The 27,247-nt window shown below is 35.2% G+C and overlaps 1 protein-coding gene across 3 annotated transcripts in view; it reads left to right on the plus strand.

Annotated features, from left to right (window-relative positions):
* Positions 1–1,674: 1,674 nt before the first annotated feature.
* LOC145673130 (RNA-binding protein 5-like) overlaps positions 1,675–27,247 on the plus strand; it is a 101,255-nt gene continuing 75,682 nt past the window's right edge. For 2 of the 3 annotated variants that reach the window (XR_014128725.1, XM_081742530.1), the window contains exons 1-5: positions 1,701–1,749; positions 20,830–20,937; positions 23,625–23,727; positions 25,100–25,429; positions 27,069–27,204. Coding sequence is in view for 2 of the 3 variants with exons in the window: in XM_081742530.1 (XP_081598656.1) it covers positions 20,883–20,937; positions 23,625–23,727; positions 25,100–25,429; positions 27,069–27,204 (624 nt within the window). In the remaining variant the exon portion in view is untranslated. Of the gene's footprint in view, positions 1,750–20,829; positions 20,938–23,624; positions 23,728–25,099; positions 25,430–27,068; positions 27,205–27,247 lie in introns of all 3 variants that reach the window. The other variant, XM_081742531.1, reaches the window with a different exon arrangement.

Raw genomic sequence — 27,247 nt, forward strand, 5'->3', positions numbered from 1 at the left:
CTGGGTTGAATATTTCTAAAGGCTAGCCTTTTATTTGTTTTGTAATATATACTGAGAAATAATATTGTGCACTTCCATTATAAACAGTAGACATTAGAGGTGTAAATGCCCCAATAAAATTAACATTATTCTAAAAGACTTTTTTGCTTTTTTAAAAGTCTAATTTTTTTTACAGTTTTCTCTGTGCCGACAGTTTGTCAATCTACACGTTAGGGAGTTTATAATGCGTATAATTGCTTCTTATGCAGTGGTGCCCCCCCTCATGTCCATGACGCACCCCCCTCAATTGTCTATCCGTAGGTGTTCTTCCATGAAAAAAAAACTTTTCGATTAATTTTTACACCCCCTCAAACATATTTATATAGATTTTACCCCCCCAAATATTTCAATGACGCAGTTTGCGTCATAGCCCCCCCTTGTGGGCACCCCTGTCTTATGCTGGATTACATGATAATTGTGCTTACATTAACTATTCAATTTCTACCTTATTACTTAGGTATGTGGAGCTTTTAGAAATAAGCTCTATAGCTCCATTAGCATCACGTGTTTGTATAAAAAAAAACATGGCGATCACCATGGTAACGGGAAGGAAGTGACGACATCACTTCCAGTTTTGAAAAAAGTAAATAACATCAAAAGAGAATATACTAGGCACATTCCATATCGGTTTGCATCAACACGACGCAAAAGTTGCGATATTTAGCATAGTATATTTGTGTGTATAGGCGGATTTTCATGTGTCCTTTACCTCCGTGAGTTGCGAGCGATTGTGCTAAACAGCCAATGAAATCACGCATCGGAGATGGCGCGCTACACTCGCGTCAGAGTAGAAATTTGTTCAATTCTGACGGAAGTAGCGCGCGTACACTATTGTATTCACTGACTAACATGGCGGAAGTCGCAAACTTTCTATTTTACGCATGCGCATTAGCTAGGGAGTAGTAATTTGGCGCAATACACGCACGGATGTATGAAAACGAAAATAATTTACGGTGAATACGCTACATGTGATGCTTCCGTTCTAACGCGGGCATGAAAATCCGCCTTATGTGTTACGTTGTAAGCAAGATGTTGCGAAGACTTATATGGAATGATCCCAGTAATTGAAAAAATCGATGGAAAAGGGAAATTTTTCAGTTTATATGCTGAGATTTTATGACATTAACAACATTGTACAACATTGTAAATTGTGCAATATACAATTTATGTGTGTACAATATACACACATAAAAAGAGTTATGAGAAAATAAATTACATGAACAATGATTTAGGAAGCATTTTACTTTTCAAAGCCAGGTCAGGGAGCCTTGAAACAGGGGTAAGACTGAAAAAATTTAAAGAAGTGAATGAAAAATGTCAATTATGTTTTCAAGAAGATGAAACATTAGAACACATATTGTTAAAATGTGAAGAAACCCAAAAAATCAGGGAAAAATGGAAATGGATTGATGAAATGAAAGAGGAAGGAAATTTGGTTAAATTAGCTTGGAGGCTAGGCTTTAATGTAAATGGAAGGGAACTAAGTGAGAAAGAAATGGAAAAAAACCAAAGAACTTCTTGAATTTTGGTGGAAAAAGAAAATGGAAAACGTTAAATGAAAAAAACAAAAAAAACAGCACTTACTTTTTTTTCTTTTTTTCCAGGATCCAAACTTCCGAAGAGAAGGAAGGAAAATACCTTGAACCTGAACCTGAAGTGTTGTGTAGTCTGGCAACTCTGCTGAATAGGGGCAATCATCTAGGGAAAAAGGTAAGATTTTGTTTGCCTATTTATGTTAAATTTGTATGTAAATATTACTGAAAAAGAATATTTATATACTTTTTAAAGGTATAATTAAAGATTTAAGTGTAATTTTGATACATCTTACTGAGCAATTCGTTATTTTGCTACGCAGATAAGGCGTTCCTGTCATGGCGAACACAAAGCCAGAGTGGCGAGATTTGATGCATTGGTGTAAAGTTATGATAATTCAGTAATTTAGAATGACATTCGTTTTTAATAGTGTGCCGTTTTCATGTCTAGTATGAACGGAATCTGAAATCCGTATTTGTATTTAAACTTATATTAACAAGATAATACAATATTTACAGTGTCCACATGAAATGAGAGAGAAAAATGGTTGCTCGATCGTGGATCTGATATACAAATGTTGAAAGTTCGCTTTTAATATGTGATCATTATTCATAGAAAATGATATAAATGCCGGTAATTTATTTGTAAAACATAAGAATTAGAATGCATAAATATTGAACAATGTAGGGTCTACGTACCACTGATGAGTCTCTCGTATAAAATCCAATAATATTCTGTTTGTGAACATGGCATTTTACTATGTACACTTGCATATTATTTTCCTGTCGATGCTGGTGTAGTTTTGGCGCAACACATTTATGAAAATTAACAGATAAAATTCAATGCTTTGCATGAAAAAACACGTTTATATAGAAGTAATTTCTGTAGGCGACAGAATTTGAATGGGGCTACTAACCAATACAGCTGTATTTTGGACTTACTTGTGTAAAATTATTACGAGTGCTTTACGACGGATAAAATCAGTGAGAGAATATGGATGATGATTCTGTTAGATGCTATTTTCCACCGGCGGTATATTTCTGCAATATGTACAGAACCTGTATTTTATGTTTACATGTGAAGCATTACTAGGGTTACCAGATTGTGGAAGTGAAAAAAGAGTACACTTAGCAATGACTTTTGAAAAAAAATATAAATGAATAAAGTGTAACTGAAATTTCACTGTAATAATAATAATAATAGATGAATATTAAACAAGTTTTCCATAATTTATTAATAAAAATAATTGTAATAATGAGTTTGATAACCAAAAAATGTTCAACATTCTTTCCACTAAAATACAGTAGAGCACCGATTATCCGCGGAATTGGGTAGCAAAGGATTACCCGAAAAGAGAGACTAAAAATAAGGTGCAAACACGAAAAAAAAATATTTCAGCATAAGAACTATTTTCTATTGTACAAAAAACATAATAAGACTTTTAATATACCGTACACTACAACAGAAACCTTTGCTCTACGTCTAAATCACTAAAATAAAGAACAATAAACAAATGACAATACTATTCTGTAAAAAGAAAAAAAAAGTTTTCAGTTACGCCTTTTTAAAACAAATCAGTCACTCACAAAGCAATCACATATAGTAGGGCTATTTGTTTGTTAGCATGTTGAAATTCACATCAATTAGCCCACGTAAAAAGAGTACAAAAGAGTACATCACTGAAAAAAGAGAGAGTACAAAAGTACATGCCTTGAAAAAGAGTACATGTACTCTTAAAAGAGTACGTCTGGTAACCCTAAGCATTACTTATGTGAAACCATGACAAGTGCTGTTAAAGCTCGTTTCATTGCCAAAACACACTTTTAACTACCCTCACTTCGCACATACCAGCACTCACTGACGCGCCTGCTTCCTCTGGATGCACTACGCTCGGCGGGCCCGCCAACTTCGCCCTGCTCTTACTCAGTTGTATAGCATTCGTGGTTTTTAGCGGCCACCTAATACAGGCTGGTTCGTTTTCTTGCATTAGTTTTTATGTCACACGTTCGGAAGCCGTATTTATACGCAAATCGTGCAAGAACGAAGTTTTCAACAATTACTTCTGGTAGTCCCCTTGAGTTTTATCTGTCAAGTGAGATTTTTTTTTTTGTCGCCTAGCTGTTTTTTTTTTTTTTTTTTTTTTTTTTTTTTTTTTTTTTTTTTTTTTTTTTTGGACTAAGAAGGAAATTAGGGTATGAATTTTGGGTTTTCAACTATTATTTGTAGTAGTGTGCCGAAAGTAAACCAGTACGTTCTTGTCTCGCTGGAAAATACGAAAACCTAAATTACAATTGTGAGTCCAGTATTATATATGTGTACGGGAGTTAAGTCCCGGATATAAGGTCCAGGGATATCGAAGCTAACTAAAACTAGCCCAACCTAACCTGAACCAAACTACAATTTCGGTGATTTCTGTTCACATTAGGTTAAGTTAATTTATGTTAGATTGTTAGTGTAGGGGTTCAGCATAATTTTCTAAAAAATGATAGAATTTCGCATATAGTTAATATGAGGTTAGGTTATGTTAGGTCTAAGTACTTGCATCAACTCATTTCTCGTGTATATTTTGTATTTTTTGCGTACTTCTAGATCCCTTCTGCTAAACAATCCCCGAATATTTTACTAATAAATAATGAGTACCCTTTACTCATAAAAATTCTAGTTCTGGTACAGTTGGCGACAAAATTTATTTTTGGAATAACGGTTGTATAGCTTGAACGTACAGAAATTTAAATTCTTTTTAATATACTGAAATCTGTACTCAAATTGTCCTTCCATTCTGTAGTTATTTCGTTACGGAACTAATTTTATCAAACGGAAAGAACGTTTGTTGCTGACTGTACAAGGAATTAAGGTTTAATGCTTATCACAAGATCGTTTTGATCACGCCTATAATACCATTTGATGCATCTGGTGAAGGATTAATTAGAAAAAGAAATGTATTACTAACGAATATAATCTATGAACACCGCTTGCATTATTATTATTATTTGTTAGACGAAAATTTCCAGTCCTTTCTACTAGTAGGGTGTCTATCGGTCACGAAAGTAATGAAATCAGAAAATGGTCATGAAAGTCAAGAAATTTAGCTTTTGGGTCGAGATTTTCTTTTTTTTTTAATTATTTTTTTTATTTTATTTACTCGTACAAATAAAAGTACAGACTGGAAATCTTTGTTCTTTAAAACGTCAAAATTCACCACCAAAAATGTTGGTTGTCGGCTTTAGACATTACTAAATTTCAAGCAAAGCACGCTTCTATCGCATGCATGAAAATTCGGCCTAATTTTGACCCAAATTCGCTCTTGAGGATGTTACGAAATTTTATGATTTGGTGAAGAAAAGGCCATGAAATTTCATTTGGGAATTTTAGTAGACACCCTGACTAGTCTAGCGGCTAGCACGTTGTTCCGGGTTCGATTCACAGTGAGAAAGCACAAAAAAATACACCGTGAGCATAAAGCCCTGCCCTGATTATAAAAATTTATTACGGGATAACGTTGGACAAAATAATGTAAATTCTGGTCCGTTACATAGGTTAGTATTACAAGTTTTTTTAAGACCAATAAACGGCATTAGTGCTACCCTAGGAGTGACGCAGTACGTTACTTGGCGAAATGGCATCGAAGCAGGGGAAAGCGCAATGCGTGCTGTGGTATTACGCTCTCCCCGCCACAGACATTACTCCAGTTTACTTTCTTTTTATGGGGCTATATCAAGGACAGAGTCTATGCCACACCTGTTGCTGACGTCGAGGAACTGAAGGCTAGGAATACAAGCAGTTGTGGGTACTGTGACAGAAGATCTCTTACAAAACACCTAGCAGGAAGCGCTTAGACATTCTCCGAGCTACCAGGGGGGCACACGTTGAAGTTCATACACATATCTTGTAGTTTTGAGCACTAAAATGCCAATTGTGTACTATACTGGATGGATCACAATCCTCTAATGATGGACCTTTCGTGTTACAGATTTAAGTTATTAAGCTAGATGTTCTAAAAGTGTTTTTATTAGGTTTATTGAACCAAACTTCATCTCATAAGATGCAGGTACCGCTTAGACAACTGGAAAGAACCTGCCTAAGCTTGAAAATCTCTTGGTTTGGCACAACTTTATCCAGAAGCTTCCTTAATTTCATCTCCTTGCCAAGTATGTGGAATTAAACACGTTTAACACTCAGGGTAAAATGTAAACTTTGAGCTTTATAATAAATTTATTATAATTTGTTTTTAATCCGTCCAAGCACATAAAAATTAGGGGTAAAGTTTGTTAGTTGATGTGTAACGATTTTATTTCGCTTTCTTCCTTTCCTCAGAATTTGGCCTAGGTTGAATATTCTCCTGGGTACTGAAGGTACTCCAGGCTATCCAACCGTAACTTAAATTCTATTTGCACAACGAGAAAAAGAACTTAAGTTAATATATAAAGAGAAATAAAATAACATCTGCAATAATGAAGAAAGGAAGATTTAAAAAAAAAAATAATAAAATAAATAAATAAAATTAAACTATACTTTGAATCAGGATCTTTTCTCCTGTTGAGACCACTGCGAGAAGCACTGTAACCGTTGATAATATCCATAAAGTTTAATTCTTTCGTTCTGAAGACCACTTGCCAATATTGTTAATCCAGCTTATAACTAAGGGATATTCAGATCTCATAACACAATGACGACTACTTCGGACAGTACAAACTAAATTTATTGTTAGAACAGAAAGAAAAAAAAAATAAAACTACAATGACAGAGCTCTCCTTCCCGCACGGAGAGGAGAAAGACTGAAATACATTGCAAGTGGGAAAAAAAAAAAATAATTAGGTTTGAAAATTTAGTCCCAAATTATGTTCTTAATTCCAAATTTATCTTCACCAAACCTGCCTTTACAACCATATCTACGCGAACAGAACATTTATTTTAATGCACCTCTTAAGTTTCCAAATAAAATTTAGTTCAGGTTATAGTTAGTTTCATACAATATAAACTCTGTTTCGTCAATCCGATTCTTAGTGCAAGTACATTTTTGCATTTTGGAGATTTAGAATTACATAGAACAAAATTACAAGTTCTGTTTATATCGGTTGACCAAAAAAAAAAAATATATATATATATATATATATTGTTATGTTGCCTGAATTCAATTTCGTCACAATTTAGTATTAAATTTTACAATTGTTCTTAAGCACTATTATATCATTCGAAAGGAAGGGGGGGGGGGGGGGGTAACATTTCTTTCGCCTGCTGACATACACCAGGAATACAAAATAACTATTACAAAGGTTTACGGTATACTTATTAACTCGGTTCACAAACTGAATACAATTTTCACCCAACAGCTTTCCTAATGGCTGAACACCCTATGAAAGTGGCAGCGGTGGAGATAGAGAATGGCCGGACCTACATGAACACACTGAAGAAATAAAATATTATCTTATTTCGAGCGGGCAACCTGTCTATTTCAGGCGCAACACGTCTCTAAATACACACTTTCTTCATATATTTAACTATTTCTTTGCCCATGGCTCATTAAATCGCAACTTCTCCAGTCTCGCTTGGTTTAGCACAAATTTTCAACTACTGATCGTATCTGCCGAATATTTCTTTAAACTACAGGGTGAGCGGACAAGCTTCAGGTAATTCCATTATCACATGCATTTATATTAATAACATGTCAGCAGGATAGAGAGAGAAAGCAGTGAACGTTCTAAACATCACCCCAGGTTTATAATTCCATACATAAAGTTTACTAGAAGGGTCCTATTAACCACAAACAACAGAGCCAATTTCAGATTCTGGTACACAATAGTTAACGATACTAAAACTAACCTAACTACTATAACTAACAAACAAAGAAGTAACTTCATACAAAACGAAAGATTCTAAATGCAGATTTGATATGGAGAGGTGCTAACCTAAGCGTAGATTTTTGATATTTGAAGTTCCAACCGGTGGAAGTGGAAGTGAAGGGAGAGGAAGGACGAATTCTATCACCCAGGCGACTGGGGACCCATGCTTGACCGGAAAGATTTACTTTAAACAATCATGTTTCTAGATTCCATTACTCTAAAGAAACTCATATAATGTTATTTTTATCATCGTAGAAACAATTTACAATAAGCAGGCGTATATATTAATTTAATTTTTCTCCCCCCTTTTTATCTGATATAAAAAGAATTTCGAAAACCGAGAATTTAGTTCCTAGTTCATAGTTTTGATGGAATTTATGATAATTTATAGAATTTAGTCACTAATTGATCCGGATTGAAGCAAAAATTTAACCAACCATAGCAACCATCTTCTCAAAAAAACTTCTACACCTGGAACCTTCCTAGTCACATGGTCTTCTAAATTTCAAGGCCTGCTTCTCAAAATATCTAAAGTAGCTGCATCCCAATTTAAAGTAAGAGGCTATTGTTACCTGAAAGGTCTTGAAGTGCTTTTCAGTTCTGGATATTACCGTTCCTCCGGACAGCCAACGCCATCATAGCCGGTACTCGTGCATATTGATACGGAAGGAAAGTTCTGTTACTTCACCTTACATGTTTTTTAATCTGTTTATAATAGTTAGTCGGCCTTCATTTCTCACCCTTCGTCCACTCCTGAAGTTTCACTAGTGAAAACTTACATAACTATTTAATCTTGGGTGTTTTGTCCAAATTTTTTTACATCTCAGTTGCCTGAGATGTTATCACTATCCAATAGTCACGCGGAAAAGGACGCTATTTTCTCCCGGCGAGGATAGCTTCACTTCGCCCCCCCTTAATTTTCAATTGGTAGGTTTAAATACCGGAAGATGTTGGAAATGTTAACATACTTATCCACCTATTAAATGTGGTAAAATAATTACGATTATAATAAAAATAAGTAAATTATAACTACTTACTTGAATGAATCTAATTTTAGTTTTAAATTTTCTTCTTAACAAAAACAAATACTTGATATTTTTTTTTGTTTTTATTTTAGCTTTTCTTACTTGGTGGCAGCACATTCGCGCACGACGAGGACTATAAACAAACACTTGATGTGGCTTTGGATCGAACTCGAAAACGGGCGCCATTTTGGGTCCTCAGATCGCAACGATCTCATACCAATATAAACAATTATACATGAGCGGAAAATGAACCGTCTCATCTTCGGGGCCCACCGAAGAAAAATAAATTATCTCGATCGAGATTATTTATTTTTCCATCTTGATTCCCAATTATTTAATCCGAGTTCACACGACACCAAAGCTAACTCTTACCTAAATCGTCAATGAAGGTCAGGTAGAAGATAACAAACACGACATAACATTTAACAAGCCTTACCAATGAAAGGAAAAAAAAATGACATCCTGATAACACACGACATAAGTAAATAAAGGTGAAGGGAAAAAAAAAAGATCCTAACCTATACCTACAAAGATATTAGTTAAGAGAAAAGAAAAAAACTTCTTAAACTATAAAAAAAAAATCTTCAGGTTCCACTGACAATTCACATTAACCCGCACGACATAAAATTACACTTAAGATTCAGTCAATGAAATCATCTGCAAGACATCAACATCACATACACGAGTAATATGACATAAGACTATACCTAACCAAAAAAAAAAAAAGAAATAAAAGTACATGAGAATGGAAATACACTACTAATGGAAGAAAGAAAAGGAAAAAAAAAATATTACAACATGACATGAAAATACACTAACAATGAAAGGAAAAATACACAATGAGACATGACAACGAATTTATACCTATCTTAACATAAGGAATATCTTCTACCACTTACAAAATTACAGTATAAAACAATCACATACCATTTTTTTTTCTTTTCTTTTTTTTTTTTGTTTTTTTACTACATATCCTATAGCCTGTCCTTGGTTTCTATTTCCTTTACCTTCCAATCGTTACGTAACCTCGTCTTGTATGATGTGAGGATAATCACGGAGGAGTTCTAATCTCTTCTCCTTGGTACAGTCAAATTTTAGGTTTTGAAAGTTTTGGGTTCCTATACTTTCGCCTTTCAACGTATAAAGAATGGCGCTGTTTTTCAGAATTTTCTGGACCACGTAAGGGCCGACATAGCATTTCATAAATTTATACGTTTCATGCTTAACTGCAGATGAGAGGTAATGGGTTTTTACCATCACAAGATGTCCCTCTTTCAGAATTACCTCTCGCCCAGTTTTCTTCACCCTTTTTCTTTCAACTTTTGAGGTCACGTCCGGGTGAATTTCAAGATATTTATCTCTAATATTTAAATTATTTAAATTTGAGGGCCACGGAAATGATTTCTTGAAAACTTCCGCCGCTGAATACGATAAGAACAGTTCAGCAGGCGTACAGTTTATACTACTACATAGGGAATAGTTTAAAAGTTCCTGCGCGAGCTTTAATACCTGACTCCATTGTGTTTGTCTCTCCTGACACTCCAGTCTAATAATACGATTAAGTTCTTTATGGCTGCGTTCCGCGAGGCCATTCGCATTCGGGGTGTAGGTGGAAGTGAGAGCATGCTTAATACTGTTACGATTACAATATCCTTTAAAAAGCTTAGAAAGGAACTGTGGGTCACGATCAGAGATAATAGCCTTGGGATAGGGGAACAGATAGAAATATCTCCTTTCCAACACTGCTATTATCTCCTTAGCGTGGGCCGTTTTAAGTGGAAAGAAACAGACGTAACGAGAGTAAATGTCTATTATGGAAAGAATATAATAGAAACCATGACTTCCTGGTAATTTCCCCACGATGTCCAATCCTAATCGTTCATGTGGCATTCTTGCCTCTATGCTACAATCATCCTTTGCAATAATGCGGTTTGCGAATTTTGTTTCTGCACATTTTATACAATTTCATATGTATTGTTTTATACTAAGTTTTACCCCTTTCCAGTAAAACAATGATCGACAAAACGACCAACATTTCCTCACTCCGAAATGTCCCTTGGAATGAACTAAATCAACGATTTTTGTTGTAAGTTCCTGAGGGATAACTAACAGCCACTGATTAGTTTTACGATTTTTAATATAAAGAAGATCCTGATGAACCAAAATATGATTAGATTTAGAAACGTTATCCAAAGAGGACCGAAGTTTAACACAAAGGGGGTCGGTACGTTGTTTTTCCTTAATTTCGTTAAAGTCTACAGCTGAAGAATCCTGTACCGTAAGAAAATTTACATACCGGAGCTCTTGTTCCTTAGTTACCTCAGGAGGATTTCGGCTAAGTATATCAGCAATTTGATTGGACCGGCCGGACAAATGTTCGAAAATTAAATCAAAACGTTGCAATTTCAATAAAATTCGGGTGGTGCGAGGATCCAAGTTCTTCATTGTAAACGCATGCGTAACGGCAGCGTTATCACAATGAATATACGTAGTTCGACCCAAAACATATTGAGAAAAATGTTCGCAGAGGAACAGTACGGCTAAGAGTTCAAGTTGAAAGATTGATAAAGATAATTCATGTGGTCGAACACGACGACTGGCATAAGCTATCACCACAGGGTCTGCTTCCGGAGAAGGGTATTGGCACAAATAGCCTGCTAAATTCTCTGCACAAGCATCCGAATAAATATGATAAGGAAGAGAAAAATCCGGTTGGCCTAAAGCTGGAGGTTGACTAATGATTTCTCTTAATTTGAAGAAAATTTCTAGCAATTCGGGTGTCATCTGAAATTTCTTATCCTTTTTAAGAAGGTCGAAAAATGGAGCTGTTAGTCCTGCGAAGTTAGCTATGAACTTACGTCTCCAACCAATTAAACCTAAAAATTGCCTGACCTGTTTCTTGGATTTTGGAATAGGAAAACATCTTATGGGTTCGTTGTGACGCGGGTCTGTCTTAACTTCCCGACCACTTATCACATGTCCTAAGAAGTGGATCTCTTTCTGCAGAAAACTACACTTCTTGAAATTCAAAGAAAAATTAGCCGACCTAAAAATTTCAAAAACACGTTCCAAATGTTCAAAATGTTGGTCTAAAGTGATGCTAGAGACGAGAACGTCATCTAGATAGACCGTTACGTACGATTTCGTAAAATTTTGAAAAAAACTATACATTACATTTTGAAAAATAGATGGAGCACTTTTAATTCCCATCGGAAGAACAGTCATTACATATTGTCTGCCTAAGTAAACAAAGCTGGTACAGTTATACGAAGAAGGATGAAGTCCTATTCCGTAATAGCCTGACGAGCAATCAAAATTACTGAAATAGCATGCTTTGGTAACACGATTGAGGATGTCCCCAATCGGCTCCACTTGTATTTTAGATGAAATTACCTTTTTATTGAGATATCGCGTATCAAGGACTGGGCGTACACCACCAGAAGCTTTTTTCACACAATGGATCGGGTTGCGGTAAGGAGAAGGTTGTTCTTTGGCGATCCCTAACTTAATCCATTTTTGAAGTTCTTCTTCGAAAGCTGCCTGCATAGACTGCGGGATAGGATAATACGGACCGACAATAGGCACCTCATCCGTCAATTCGATCCTGCACAGGGGTGTTCTAACTCTTCGCGGATACTCAGAAAAGAGATCTCTATTTTTAATAAGTAAATCTTGTAAGCGTTGTTTCGAAGAGGAGTCTAGATCGTCTCGAGAGGAAATGTAAGTTCGAATTTCATCTTCACTGAGATTAGATTCAAATTCCGTCACCGAACTAGTTTTATTCTCCAACCTATCCGAATCTGTCAATGAACCCACTTTAGACTGATCTATACTATTAGAAGTTTCGCTTACTACCGCAACTATCTTTTCCAGTGACTTTTGAAAAGGACTAGTTTCGATTTCAACCATCGAAATAGAAACCGAAAGTATGTTCGGGTTTGTGGTTTCAATAACAATATCCTTCCCGGAATTATCCTTCAATCTAACTTCTCTTCTACATCTATCAATCACTCCTTGGAACTTGTCCAAGAAGGGACAACCCAAAATTAAATCAGTCCTTAAATATTTTATGACAAAGATTGGCACATCAAAAATCCGGTTCTGAATGTTTAAATTAAAAGTTTGAACACCCTGCACAGAAAATTTCTCCTTGCCGGCAAAGGCGCCCAAAGTCAATCCTGAATATGGTCTTAACTTAGCAGATGGGAATTTCTGCTTAAGTTTTCTCCATATCTCCCAGTCCATCAGGTTCAGATCTGAGCCACTATCTATTGTACAATTTAACGTTACACCCCCAATATTACCACTTACTACCGGAGACGATGAAAAATAATGTTCACTAATTGGTTCTGATATTTCGTCTTCTACTACAAAATTTACATTGAAATAAACTGATTGTTGATTAATATCAAAAGTCTGAGAAATTTCATTAGGTTCTAACGGTATTAGAGTTTTAGGAATAGTTTCTAATGTCTGATCAATTATAATGGGGTCTTCATCCTTACCGCAGCCAGCTTCCCCCATTTCCAAAAGTGACTGCCTTTCTAGTTTTCCGGGGCCGGAGCCCGTCTGTCTGGGGTCGTACTATTTCCGTTCATGTTTCCCGAGTTATTGGTAAAAATTGTGTTATCACTATTTCTCTCATTACTTTGACCGGAAGTGTTTTCTGATGACTCATGCCTATAGTTCGAATTTCCATTTCGACTACCACGCCACCTTCGTCGGAAGTTACGATTCCTTCCTCGGTACGATCCAAAGCCTTGATTGTTTTGCGCGTTTTGACCATTCCGATTATTTCTATTATCATTACCGTATCCTAAATTATCTCGGTTAGTACGTTGACTGTCGAAGTAGCTAAGAAAATCAGTTTGACTTCCACTTTCTACTTGTTGAATTTTATTTTTGATGACTTTAGCCTGTTTGGCAGAAAACCGTCTTGCAGGAGGTCTTAAATCACTCGCGTGCGCATTTGCGTGACCCGACAGTGCTGCAATCTTAGCCATCAATTCATCGATGTCTGAACACGGGCTTACCATGAACAACCGCGAATCCTCAGCCGGCAAGCAACCCAATAAAATATCTATCAATTCGGACTGGTCTGGCACTTCAGTTATATTGAAATAGACCTCGACTATATACCAGGCAAACTCAAGCAACGTAGAAAATTTCGACCTATCGAATCTTAAAGCTTGCAAAGCTTTCTTATGGATCCTTTCCATACTAGCAGAACAATACTGTTTCTTAAAAAGTTTTACAAAATCTTCATAACTTTTAATATCGCGTGCCACTGATTGCAGCCACGCTTCGGCCCCCCGCATCAAACACTTCGATACTATTAAAAGTTTTTCGGCATCAGACAATCTATACATATCCAAACATCGTTGTAAATTTCGCAAGAAAGATCGGCCTGCACCTGCAGTCACCTCTCCACTAAAAACCGGAAAATCTTTAAGGTCTTTAGGTTTGATAATAGACGATGAGAAACTAGGAGAATTTTGGAAACCACTATTAGGTGAAAAGAAAAATGGGTTAGAAGTTACTGGATGAACATCAGGTTTTTGGCTTTGCCAATGCCATTGGGATTCCAAGTTCGGGGTGGTTGTCATAAAGGAAGACCCGAAACAATTCCCTAAGTTAGTACTCTCATAAATCTTGTTTTGCCAATTACCTGCCATATTATGATAATTACCATTACCACTCGACAAAGGAGGAGTCGACAGGTTGTATACAAAAGGATTGTTAGTGGGGATATTCCTACTTCGGTTACTTGTTTGAGAAAGCCCGGTTTCAAAGTTCACGTGCGCTCTTTTTCTAGGAATTTCCTGATCTACAGACTTGTCACTTTTACTATCCTCATGCAAAGCTAATTCTAACTTTTCTAATTGCTGTCTCAATACTGTTACTTCACTTCCTATTTCGCATTGATACTTCTCTAATCTTTCATTTGTTTTGGAATTCTGTGATTTCAGCTCGCCCACTGCGCCCTCAACTCCATCCTGCTTACTTTTAACTTCTTGTAAAACAATATTCTGCGCTTCTATCCTCTCAGGTAATTGTTGCAAACGCGTATCCTGAGATTCGAGCCTACTCAAGGTTCCCTTCATATTATGCTCAAGTGTTTGAATTCGTAATTCGTTACTCTCGACCTTCGTGCTAACTATCCCAACATTATCCATTAATTTCTGGCTTGCTACTTGCAATTCCTCATGAGCTTGTATTTTTACTTGCTCCAACTTAGAGGATAATTGCTGCACGGTTATAGCAGTTCGTTCAATTTTTGACTGCACCTCAGTAATTTGAGTCCCAAATTTCTCGAACCCTTCGTCGATTTTCTGGTTAACTTTACTCACCTCCTTTTTACTACTAACTACCTCGTAACTAATTTCGTCTATCTTCTTGAACAGCTTTTCCATCATTAACATAAGACCGTCTTCTCGCGAGACAGACGACACAGTACAATTGTCTCGTAAGACAGGTGACGAGGTCGCGATGGGTGCATTGTCAGAAATACCGTTATCAAGCGTAAACTCCTTGTTTCCCTTTTCGGGATCCTCGTCATTGCCATTGTTAGGCTGAGGTAGCTTAGCTGCTTCGCACCCTGCACATAGCCAACGGTAGGAATCAGCGCTTACTAAAGCAAACATGCTAGAGGTATTCTTCATACCTACACAATCAAAATGAAACCAGCGAAGGCAACTCTCGCACATCACGGCTTTCACTTTCTCTACTCCTTCAGTACTGACTACTTGATGCGCATTATCACAACATGCATATTCTTTTTGCTGAGAACCCGAACAAACGCTATCCCCATCGGAGCCACTTCCACGAGACGCCATTTTACAATCGCTTTACAAACACAGTTAGCATAAAACAAAACAAAAAGACATTGAAACTTTCACTTCAAGAACACTATATACTTATATAACCACTCATAAGATATTTCCAGTCAAGCCTCCAGTCCCAGCGCCGGAAAACAAAACTCACCCACCATCTCTCCACTTCACTTCCACTTCACCTGCTTAATATTTGAATTATCCATTAATATTATTACACGTTACTTCTCGAGCAGTACTCAGACAAGAGAATCATCCTACGGCTGGGTCGCCACTTTTTAATGTAACGATTTTATTTCGCTTTCTTCCTTTCCTCAGAATTTGGCCTAGGTTGAATATTCTCCTGGGTACTGAAGGTACTCCAGGCTATCCAACCGTAACTTAAATTCTATTTGCACAACGAGAAAAAGAACTTAAGTTAATATATAAAGAGAAATAAAATAACATCTGCAATAATGAAGAAAGGAAGATTTAAAAAAAAAAATAATAAAATAAATAAATAAAATTAAACTATACTTTGAATCAGGATCTTTTCTCCTGTTGAGACCACTGCGAGAAGCACTGTAACCGTTGATAATATCCATAAAGTTTAATTCTTTCGTTCTGAAGACCACTTGCCAATATTGTTAATCCAGCTTATAACTAAGGGATATTCAGATCTCATAACACAATGACGACTACTTCGGACAGTACAAACTAAATTTATTGTTAGAACAGAAAGAAAAAAAAAAATAAAACTACAATGACAGAGCTCTCCTTCCCGCACGGAGAGGAGAAAGACTGAAATACATTGCAAGTGGGAAAAAAAAAAAAATAATTAGGTTTGAAAATTTAGTCCCAAATTATGTTCTTAATTCCAAATTTATCTTCACCAAACCTGCCTTTACAACCATATCTACGCGAACAGAACATTTATTTTAATGCACCTCTTAAGTTTCCAAATAAAATTTAGTTCAGGTTATAGTTAGTTTCATACAATATAAACTCTGTTTCGTCAATCCGATTCTTAGTGCAAGTACATTTTTGCATTTTGGAGATTTAGAATTACATAGAACAAAATTACAAGTTCTGTTTATATCGGTTGACCAAAAAAAAAAAAAAAATATATATATATATTGTTATGTTGCCTGAATTCAATTTCGTCACAATTTAGTATTAAATTTTACAATTGTTCTTAAGCACTATTATATCATTCGAAAGGAAGGGGGGGGGGGGTAACATTTCTTTCGCCTGCTGACATACACCAGGAATACAAAATAACTATTACAAAGGTTTACGGTATACTTATTAACTCGGTTCACAAACTGAATACAATTTTCACCCAACAGCTTTCCTAATGGCTGAACACCCTATGAAAGTGGCAGCGGTGGAGATAGAGAATGGCCGGGCCTACATGAACACACTGAAGAAATAAAATATTATCTTATTTCGAGCGGGCAACCTGTCTATTTCAGGCGCAACACGTCTCTAAATACACACTTTCTTCATATATTTAACTATTTCTTTGCCCATGGCTCATTAAATCGCAACTTCTCCAGTCTCGCTTGGTTTAGCACAAATTTTCAACTACTGATCGTATCTGCTGAATATTTCTTTAAACTACAGGGTGAGCGGACAAGCTTCAGGTAATTCCATTATCACATGCATTTATATTAATAACATGTCAGCAGGATAGAGAGAGAAAGCAGTGAACGTTCTAAACATCACCCCAGGTTTATAATTCCATACATAAAGTTTACTAGAAGGGTCCTATTAACCACAAACAACAGAGCCAATTTCAGATTCTGGTACACAATAGTTAACGATACTAAAACTAACCTAACTACTATAACTAACAAAGAAGTAACTTCATACAAAACGAAAGATTCTAAATGCAGATTTGATATGGAGAGGTGCTAACCTAAGCGTAGATTTTTGATATTTGAAGTTCCAACCGGTGGAAGTGGAAGTGAAGGGAGAGGAAGGACGAATTCTATCACCCAGGCGACTGGGGACCCATGCTTGACCGGAAAGATTTACTTTAAACAATCATGTTTCTAGATTCCATTACTCTAAAGAAACTCATATAATGTTATTTTTATCATCGTAGAAACAATTTACAATAAGCAGGCGTATATATTAATTTAATTTTTCTCCCCCCTTTTTATCTGATATAAAAAGAATTTCGAAAACCGAGAATTTAGTTCCTAGTTCATAGTTTTGATGGAATTTATGATAATTTATAGAATTTAGTCACCAATTGATCCGGATTGAAGCAAAAATTTAACCAACCATAGCAACCATCTTCTCAAAAAAACTTCTACACCTGGAACCTTCCTAGTCACATGGTCTTCTAAATTTCAAGGCCTGCTTCTCAAAATATCTAAAGTAGCTGCATCCCAATTTAAAGTAAGAGGCTATTGTTACCTGAAAGGTCTTGAAGTGCTTTTCAGTTCTGGATATTACCGTTCCTCCGGACAGCCAACGCCATCATAGCCGGTACTCGTGCATATTGATACGGAAGGAAAGTTCTGTTACTTCACCTTACATGTTTTTTAATCTGTTTATAATAGTTAGTCGGCCTTCATTTCTCACCCTTCGTCCACTCCTGAAGTTTCACTAGTGAAAACTTACATAACTATTTAATCTTGGGTGTTTTGTCCAAATTTTTTTACATCTCAGTTGCCTGAGATGTTATCACTATCCAATAGTCACGCGGAAAAGGACGCTATTTTCTCCCGGCGAGGATAGCTTCACTTCGCCCCCCCTTAATTTTCAATTGGTAGGTTTAAATACCGGAAGATGTTGGAAATGTTAACATACTTATCCACCTATTAAATGTGGTAAAATAATTACGATTATAATAAAAATAAGTAAATTATAACTACTTACTTGAATGAATCTAATTTTAGTTTTAAATTTTCTTCTTAACAAAAACAAATACTTGATATTTTTTTTTGTTTTTATTTTAGCTTTTCTTACTTGGTGGCAGCACATTCGCGCACGACGAGGACTATAAACAAACACTTGATGTGGCTTTGGATCGAACTCGAAAACGGGCGCCATTTTGGGTCCTCAGATCCCAACGATCTCATACTAATATAAACAATTATACATGAGCGGAAAAGAAACCGTCTCAGATGCACTCCCTGAATTAATCAAAACTTGAAGTCGGTGAAATGAATAATGAAGTAGTGCTTGTTTAATTGTATTTCTAAAACTCGACGAAACTAAAAGCAGAAAGAAAAATATATTTTGAAAAAAAAAAAAGAAAGGAAAAATTTTAAGTTCTGCAGTGCACAGGGTTGTAATACGGTAATGACGTAATTCTTTCTAGATTTATTTTTATCGATCTCCTTTCAAAACTTCAATAAAATACCGCTATTTTAATACTCAAATAATCCATTTCTGCTCATGCACGTTACACATAAGTCAAGACATACCTTAGAAAATAACTCACAGTATGATGATACTGTCTTTTGACAAGTACAAATGTAAAGAAAAAAAGTGACATGGCGTATCTCATAACCGAAACGTCACTACATACAACATATATACGACAAAGTACATTGTACATCAACATTACGTCACCAACCAATCACAATGCTTAGAACCTTGGATCAGAACAGAAGCATGGTAAACTGACTATAATATAGAGGATTTGCCCATAGCTATCTTTCTCTCCGTAACTCGGTGAACCCGTTAAACAAGCAAGCATCACTAAACCTGATGGGCTTCTCTCTTTTCCGCAATTAATATTCACTCAAAACATGTTCTCTGTATAGTATAACATGTAGTGTTTATTGTGTTTATTTTTGTTTAAATATTTGTTTTAACGTTCAAAATAGCTACACATAGAGTTTTGAGGACTACAGTAGGGTTCATTACTTTCAGTAGGTCTCGGGCTCACATCCTTTAATGAGGATTCACTAGCCACATTGGAACTTGCGGCCATTAATTTCTCGGTTCACAACCATCACTGGGACTTGAGCTGAATGACGGTAGTGGGGCTTACACTTATTTGTGCTTCGGTTCATCACCTTCAATTGGTCTCTCGCTCACTATTCTCGTTAAAGCTCGCGCTTACTAATCTCTTTCGGGGACGCGCCTACTTGGACTCAAGCTCACTACATTCCGTGGGGCTTCAGCTTGCACACAGCATTCGGGCTTGGAGTCATTACCTTTAATGGAGCTCAAACTCATTACTTTCAGTGGAACTTGCGCTCAACTCGGACTCGGGCGTAGTAACCTAAATTGGCTTCGCGATCAATCTCACTTCCGATCGTTTGTTTAATATTCAAGAAATAGCACTAGAATTTTTAACTTTCAACTTATGGGACATTTATTATAAGTTAAGACAACAAAAATGGCGGAGTAGGCGTAGCGAAACCAACGTATGGATTCATGATTTTGCAGCACGAGCATATCCGAGTAAAACCATTAATTCAGTGTGAATCAAAACATCCTGAGTGCAGGGACGAAAATAGTACAAATTGATGAATAAACATCAGAACTAATCGTGAAATTGAATTCCTTTAAATACGAGCAAGTTATCGAAAGAATAAATTACTAAACCAGAAGGTAAGAATATGCTTAATATAAAGTAGAAATCAAAAATTTAATTACACGAAGTTGTGCGTAAAGTAGAGGTCACAAAGTACTTTTAACATTAAGGGAGCAAGTTTCCCAACGAAGACTAAAGTAACAATAACATTACTATTATAATTGTTATTTAACAATTTCAAAATGACAATGTAGCACACCAACGTCACCGAACTACTTCCGTAACAATTCACGAAAGTATAATGACTAACAAACTAGGCTCAAAATAATCTATTGGCAGGTAAAAACTGGGAACACTTGTCTCATTTCTAATCGTTATGACCACTTGGCACCGGAATTTTTCGAACCTTGTTTTATAGATATGATAAAAACACAATTACTATTACGTTCTGGTGGAGTTCAAGGAACGGAGTGTTATGGTGCCAAAACTCAATAACTATAGCTTTTTTTTTTTTTTTTTTAATAACTTCTATGTTTGTTTAGTTCAATTAAGAAAGGAAATATTATACTTAATCATTTTGTCGTCAGTACGCGGCTGTCACTATCAAGTACATAAGAAATAGAAAACTAGTTTAAAAGAGAGAAGATTCTGTGACGAACCAGCAAAAACTTACTATAAAATATATTGACTTTCAATATTTTTTTCTTCTTCTTCAAGAGGAAAAAAGTATTGAAGGAAATATTGCGAACTTATGGTATAATTTTTGTGAATAAGCGTGCTCAAAAAATACAAGATGGTGATGGCCGCATAATGCCGCGAAATGATTGAGAGAAACTGTTTGTTCCTTTGTGCAACAGAACTCGAGGTATCTTCATTTCTCATGCTAAGTAAGGCCCTGTTTCACTGAAATCTTAAGTTTATGGTCAACAAATAGTTAAATTTGTTCAATGAAATTGGGTTGTAAATAGAAATTTTCCACTCAGGCACATTTAAATACAGAAAGATTGTTCACGAGATTGTGTTCAGTGGATTGGATTCTCGGTGTGAAATTATGTAAATATACTTTGTTCACACAGGAATAATTGATATAGAGTGACATATTGCTAACTCAAAGCACTCAGAGAGGTCAATGGAGCCACTCAATTACACAGAAAGAACAAGAATAAGTGGAAGAAACTCCAAAGGTAAGAAGGAAAGTTCACTTTAACGTTTCTGTACTAACAAAAATAACTTTATCTTGTTATTGAGCGCATACGAAAGAGAGGACGTTTTTGTTGAAAAAACAGTTGTTCCTTGCAGTTGATCAAAACAAGTCGCTGCTTAGGTATTTGGAGTTCGATGCCACTTCTAGTCCTGGTGGTATGAGATTTGAGATGAACATAACAGTTTGTGAACTCTGAACCACATGACTTTCCAGCGGGTGGCCACCAGTGTAATATTTTCAAATATAATTTCAGATCATCTTATAATTATTCAATTCCAATTACACAGCAAGGCGTATTATTAGTTGAGAAACTTCATTGCGTTATATGGAATATCGAACTAAATAACCTGTCCTGGATTCAGACCTACAACACTTTCCTATGCCATAGCTCTTACGTTAGTTTTGACAGATGTACAATTTTATTTTATTTATTTATTTTTCTTGGTTCATTTAATCAAGCTACCTTGCAGACCCAGGCAAGTCATTAGGTACAATCCATCTCCAGACAGACAGAGGGGGTGAAAACATTGTCTGATTTTCCTGAAATTTGAATGTTTGAAATTATGAGAGAATGTGCGAAAAACACATATTTTGTTTTAGTTTGTAAAAAATGTTTACCTGAGATAGAGCACGTCAAAATCGACCATGCTTAAGCCCTGGCGAACTTCATATTTTTTTAAATATGGTAAATCCCAAACTTTTAAATAAGTAGATGGTGAATTTCCTTTTGTGTTAAAAGTACAATTGTTGCTACATGTGTAAACTAGTAAATTTAGACATGTTCAAAACATGAGCCTTTGTACAATTAAAAGTCATCAAAAACAGCAGTCTCAAAATTTCTGAAAATATTAGAAAAATGAAATGAAATCTTTAAGTGTTACGTCCCATGGTTATGCCGGTTAGGCTAAAGGAGACTGTGATGATGAGACATGAATGAAATGGTGGAATGACGAAAGTGGGAGGAAACGGGAGAACCCCGAGAAAATCCACGAGCACGGTGTTTGTCCACCACAAAGTCTACACGGCGTGAGCTGGGATCGAACCAGGGATCCCAAGCACCGGAGGTGAACGCTCTACCACTGAGCCACCGCGATAGAAATGTTCGTAATTGTGGTAGAAATGTTGGTTTTGAATACATTCCGAGATTTACTTATAATATGTAGTAATGAATATATTTCAAAACAAAAAAAGATTCATCTGAAAGGTTTTGTGATATTTATCATTTTTGAAAAATATATCTTCGATACGTTGTGTGATTATTATTAAAGCAAAATACGTGTTTTTCCCAGATTCTCTTCTGTTTTCACGTATTCAAATTGCAGGAAAATCGAAGACTTATGTTTTCCCCATTTTATTTTTATTGCTTGTGTAGAAATGGATTTACTCGTTACTTAATTACAATGTCAATGTTCTTCCCGCTCTTTTGCCGTACAGTCTTGTGTTTAAGATAAAAATAAGCCCAAAAGGTTCGAAACACGTTCTCAGTATATAGGATTCTCCTTCAAATACTTTTATGTCTTGTCCAAACTAGGTTTACACTTCGTGGAAGTTTCACTTACAAGATTTTTTTAAGGGGGGAAAACAAAGAAACTAGAGAATACTAGCCAAAATCATCATGTCTAGATCATTTTTAATGTGTAAAGATTTTGTTACAACAAAGCACATTTTACTCACTGCACACAAAATTCACCAAAACTTTCTAATGAATTAGCAGCCATGTTAAGAAATAAACACACAAAATAATAACGACGGAGTATTTGATGACGTCACTTTTATTTGTTTTTAAGAAGGACAGTGAATAATGGTATTACAGAACGGTTTATTCTAAGGATTTTGTAAATAATTTGAATATTTATGTGCACCTAAGAACAAACAAATGTGTTGAATGCAAGTAAAATTGTAACTTCCAATTTTATAGTATTAGTTTCGCCGATTATCTTGTAAGTTATGCGTTGTTGGAGTATGTGTCACAGAAGATATACGAACATCTAATGAGCCACAATAAATAAAATATGTAAGAAATAATAATAATATCTGAATGAAGTCGGAATTTTTTACTGCTAGAAGAATCAAAACTGAGTAGTTTGTGAAATATTGCTGTTTATGCAGTATATCTGTCTTCAGAGAAGTGCAGCAGATGAGTATGAAAAATTTAAGTGTTCTTTACATTTTATACCACGTTGTCCGTAAACAAATAATAGTTTTCATACCTCACGTTGCTATCGTGTTTTATTTTTTTTTTATTTTATTTATTTTTTTTAAATATGATTCATTCAAAATAGTGTCCATTTGCAACTCCACATCTCAACAGTTCACAAAATTCACTCAAGTCCAATCTCTGAAAAAACATCACCCATGAGGCAGTGAAATCCTTCACAGGGGAAAGCTGAGAACATAAATTTTTGTTATATATATATAAATGAATAATGTGCAATTCTTTAATTCAATAGGTACACAATTTAATTAATTATGAAGTCTGTTCCAATCGATATGCACGTGCTATTTTTCCAATGTGGAAAGTAATGCAGTGCAGTTTCATGAAAACTAATAACGTTTTGTGTGTGATAGGGTGTTTCAATAACATTCGAATAATATTTTTTAATGGTGAAAAGTATTATAGTGTTTTTTTAAATAATAGTACTGAAAACATTATTTTTTTAAATGTAGGGTACCATAATATGGATGTTGAAATGGGTGATGCGTACGACAATTTTCACGGTGGTTACAATGCCGATTCGTATTCAGAAAGGACGACTGATAGAGACGGCTGGTAAGTTATTCAGTTTACAACTTTCCTACCAGGGTTTTTCGTGTTTTAATACAATTAATAAAATCTTTGGCTTTAACAAGTGTGTATAATATTTTGTGTTCACATATATTAAATCGTATGTATTTTGTACTCCTGATTTTGCACAAAAGTTAATTGTTTTCTCCAAACCTGACTCCTTCTCAATTCCACGCAATTAATTTAAAATGGAAGACTGAAAACCATTAGTTCAACAAAACTACACTTTTGACATGTAAACTGAAATGGGTGGCGATAAATACAAATAAAATGAGATAGAAGAATTGGTGGGAGGAGAAAAATCCGAAAATTTCAAATTAATTGGGGGAATGAGAAAAGGAAAAGACGAGAGAACTCCGAAATTTCCAGATAAAGTAGAAAAGAGATTATAGAAATGCGAAAATCCCACGCAGAATGTGATGTGTATCACAATGCCAGTTGGACAGGAATCCTTTGTACCAAACGTAAATGCTCGACTACTAATGGGCATTTCAACTAGTTGTTAATTGCAAGAAAAGAAAAATCTCTTATTGATCAGAAACACGTCTCTACTTAAAATCCTTATATATTGTGTTATTATCTTCGTTATATTGAGTGCAGATAACTTTAAATCAAATATTTATGTTCATATATATGAATGTTGATATACAAGTTGATCTTAATAATTTTATGATTTTAGAGAAAAAAATACGGATATTCATTATGAGACAGGCATGATACAAGGAACATACATGAAAAAGTATTCAAATTATAAACGAAACACTGTTCTGCGTGCAGTGTTAGACTTTCGTAGTTTACAAAATGATACCGTATTCTTCACGTGCATATTGTTTTACCTTGGTAGTTTGTGATTAAGATGCTTAGAAAAGATAATAAGGTCACCGTGTATTATTTTTCATCCAATCATTGTTAATTGAATTTGCAAGATCACGGTGACCACCCGCTTTTAGATGCCGGGTGAAGAATAAGTGCTGCTATTGAGTAATGTCATGTTTACGAAACTTGATTCGCTTTTATTCTAGTGTCACTTAAAAGAAACCTAAAACCAATTAAAAAGAGGAATATAATTTATATTGTATTCTAGTTTTAAAAAAATCGTTTGAAGTAAAAAAAAAATATTTTTAAAAAGTTGTAATTTTCGTCAACCGTGCTTTGTACATTAAATTCGTACCTGTAGTGCAATTGTTGAGTCCCTTATAGATGTAAAACGGTTATTTTCTCAATTTATCAAATATAATACTTCATACTAATATATCCTGTTTACTGTGATTCTAGATTGGTTTAGACTCTGTAATATAATTTTTGAAGGACTGCAGACAGGAAAGAAAATATAATTTTTTATTTTTTTATTTTTCAGGGACAGAAGAAGAGAAAGAGACCGTGAGAAGGATCGCTTTGATGACTATAACAGAGGATCAGACAGAGACCGTTATGAGCGTGAGGGAAGCAAAGGGAGAAATCGAGAAGATCGGGATAGATATCGTGACGATAGGGACAGAAGAGGCCGAGACGATCGGTATGATCGAGACAGAAGAGAAAGGCGTGATAGAAGTCCCCGTGGCAGAGATCGAGATAGAGATAGAGACCGAGACCGGGACAGAGACAGGGATAGAAGAGATGATAGGGATAGAAGCTGGAATCGCAGAGATGATGACATGAGAGGAAGCCCAGATAGCTACAGATCTAGGCAAGTTATTTATTTTCTTCTTAAATAGCAGTTTTTTTACTTTCTTTCCTTGTTCTTTTCATTTGTAGCATATTGATAACATGTGAAGAAAGTTTATCGTAGTTAAATTAGCTGTCGAATTATGTATACTTCACAATTTTCAAGATCTTCCCACAAAAAAATTATGCCCTTCAGGTACTTTTTAAGGATGCCCGTAGCGTGTATATGCCAATAAAAGATGTTTAAAAAATCTCTCCACTTGGCCAAACCATCAATTTCAACAACTTACTATAAGAAAGATGTAAAGGGTTCTTAATGAGTTTGTGGGTGAAAAAGGGGGAAATGTGTCAATCTGTTAAAAGTAGTAGTAGTAGAAGAGGACGATGACAACTTCGACCTACAACAATCCTGCGATTTCAATTGGTAGTACTCAGTACTTACAAGACTATCAATTCTAAACTTAATTGTTCAGGATCCACATGATTTTTGAAATTGACTTCTAAGTAGACCTTGTACTAGAAAAACAGTTAACTAAGTGTTCAGTTACCAATTCTTATTGCTAATGATTTTGACATCTAACTTCTGCTGTCTTCATTGGAGAATATGAGAATATGGGTAGTTTTTCTTTCTTTTTTTTTTCTTTCTTTCTTTTCTTTTTTTTTAAAGGGGCTAGTTGGAGTACTTGCTTAAATATAAGCTGAATTGAATTAAGAAAGTTCTCAATCGAGAAATGGTATACTTGTGAATACATTATTTCGTTGAGAAAGACATATGATCGCAGTAGAACGTACATTGGTATGATCAGATTGACTATATTCAGTATAGAAATTAGGATTAGGGAAAAAAAAAAAAAAACCTAGGAACTCCAGAGGTGACTCAGCTGCTTCAGACATTCCGAAATATTTGTTCGAGCACGGGCACAAAATTAACCAATATCGTCTTAAATAGTTGAATCTTTTCTTATACGGTTAAAATTAGGATGTTATTATACGTAGTTTTATGATAAATAGTTTTACACAAAAGAAATCAATATACTGAATGTTGCAGACCGCATTTTTACGCATATTCTATAGTAAAAGAATGTTTACTCAACTTAATAGTGCGTAGTATTTTTTTCTCAACTTAATATTGTTGAGCAGATATTCTTTCAGTATATAATAAATGTTAATCCATAAGTTTTTAACTCAGCAAAACTTGAGGTGACAACAGTGGTAAAAAATGAAATACTAAGAAAGATGCAAGTGGATATATTTAAAGAATCACTTCAACGTATTTTCCTTCTAATGTAAGAGATAGTGAGCATCATCTTTGCTTTCTGGCTTATTTAACCATAGAACGCTACTCATCTTTCATATGGTCCTATGGAGTAAGCAGAACAATGTTGTCTTAATAATTGATCACGTAGTAAACTGTTTTTATGTTTAATATTGCGTTCATTACGTAGTATGAGAAATTCGAGTTTATACTAGTTTCTTTATAATTTTTCGAACACTGTAGCTGATTCCAATAATTTTCATAATAGATTGATTACCTTTTAAAAATCATTTTCCGTAAGTGCTTGTAAAGCAACAGTTACTGTTATGTTTCCTTTAATAGTAGTCGCAGTGTGTAGTAATGAGCCAATTTATATTTTTATAAAAAAAATGTTTTTTCTTTTCAGTGATTATGATAGAAGGAGTAATAGCCATGGACCCAGTGAATCAAAGACCACAGTTGACAGCGATACGTATAAAACGCAACCTCCAAACAATACAATTATGATTAGAGGTCTTGCACAACATATTACAGAAAATGATGTAAGTACTTGACACGTTTTATTTTTCTTAAGTACACCGAATT

This window comes from Thermobia domestica, chromosome 16, assembly GCF_964235325.1.
Source record: "Thermobia domestica chromosome 16, izTheDome1.hap1.1, whole genome shotgun sequence".
NCBI lineage: Eukaryota > Metazoa > Arthropoda > Insecta > Zygentoma > Lepismatidae > Thermobia > Thermobia domestica.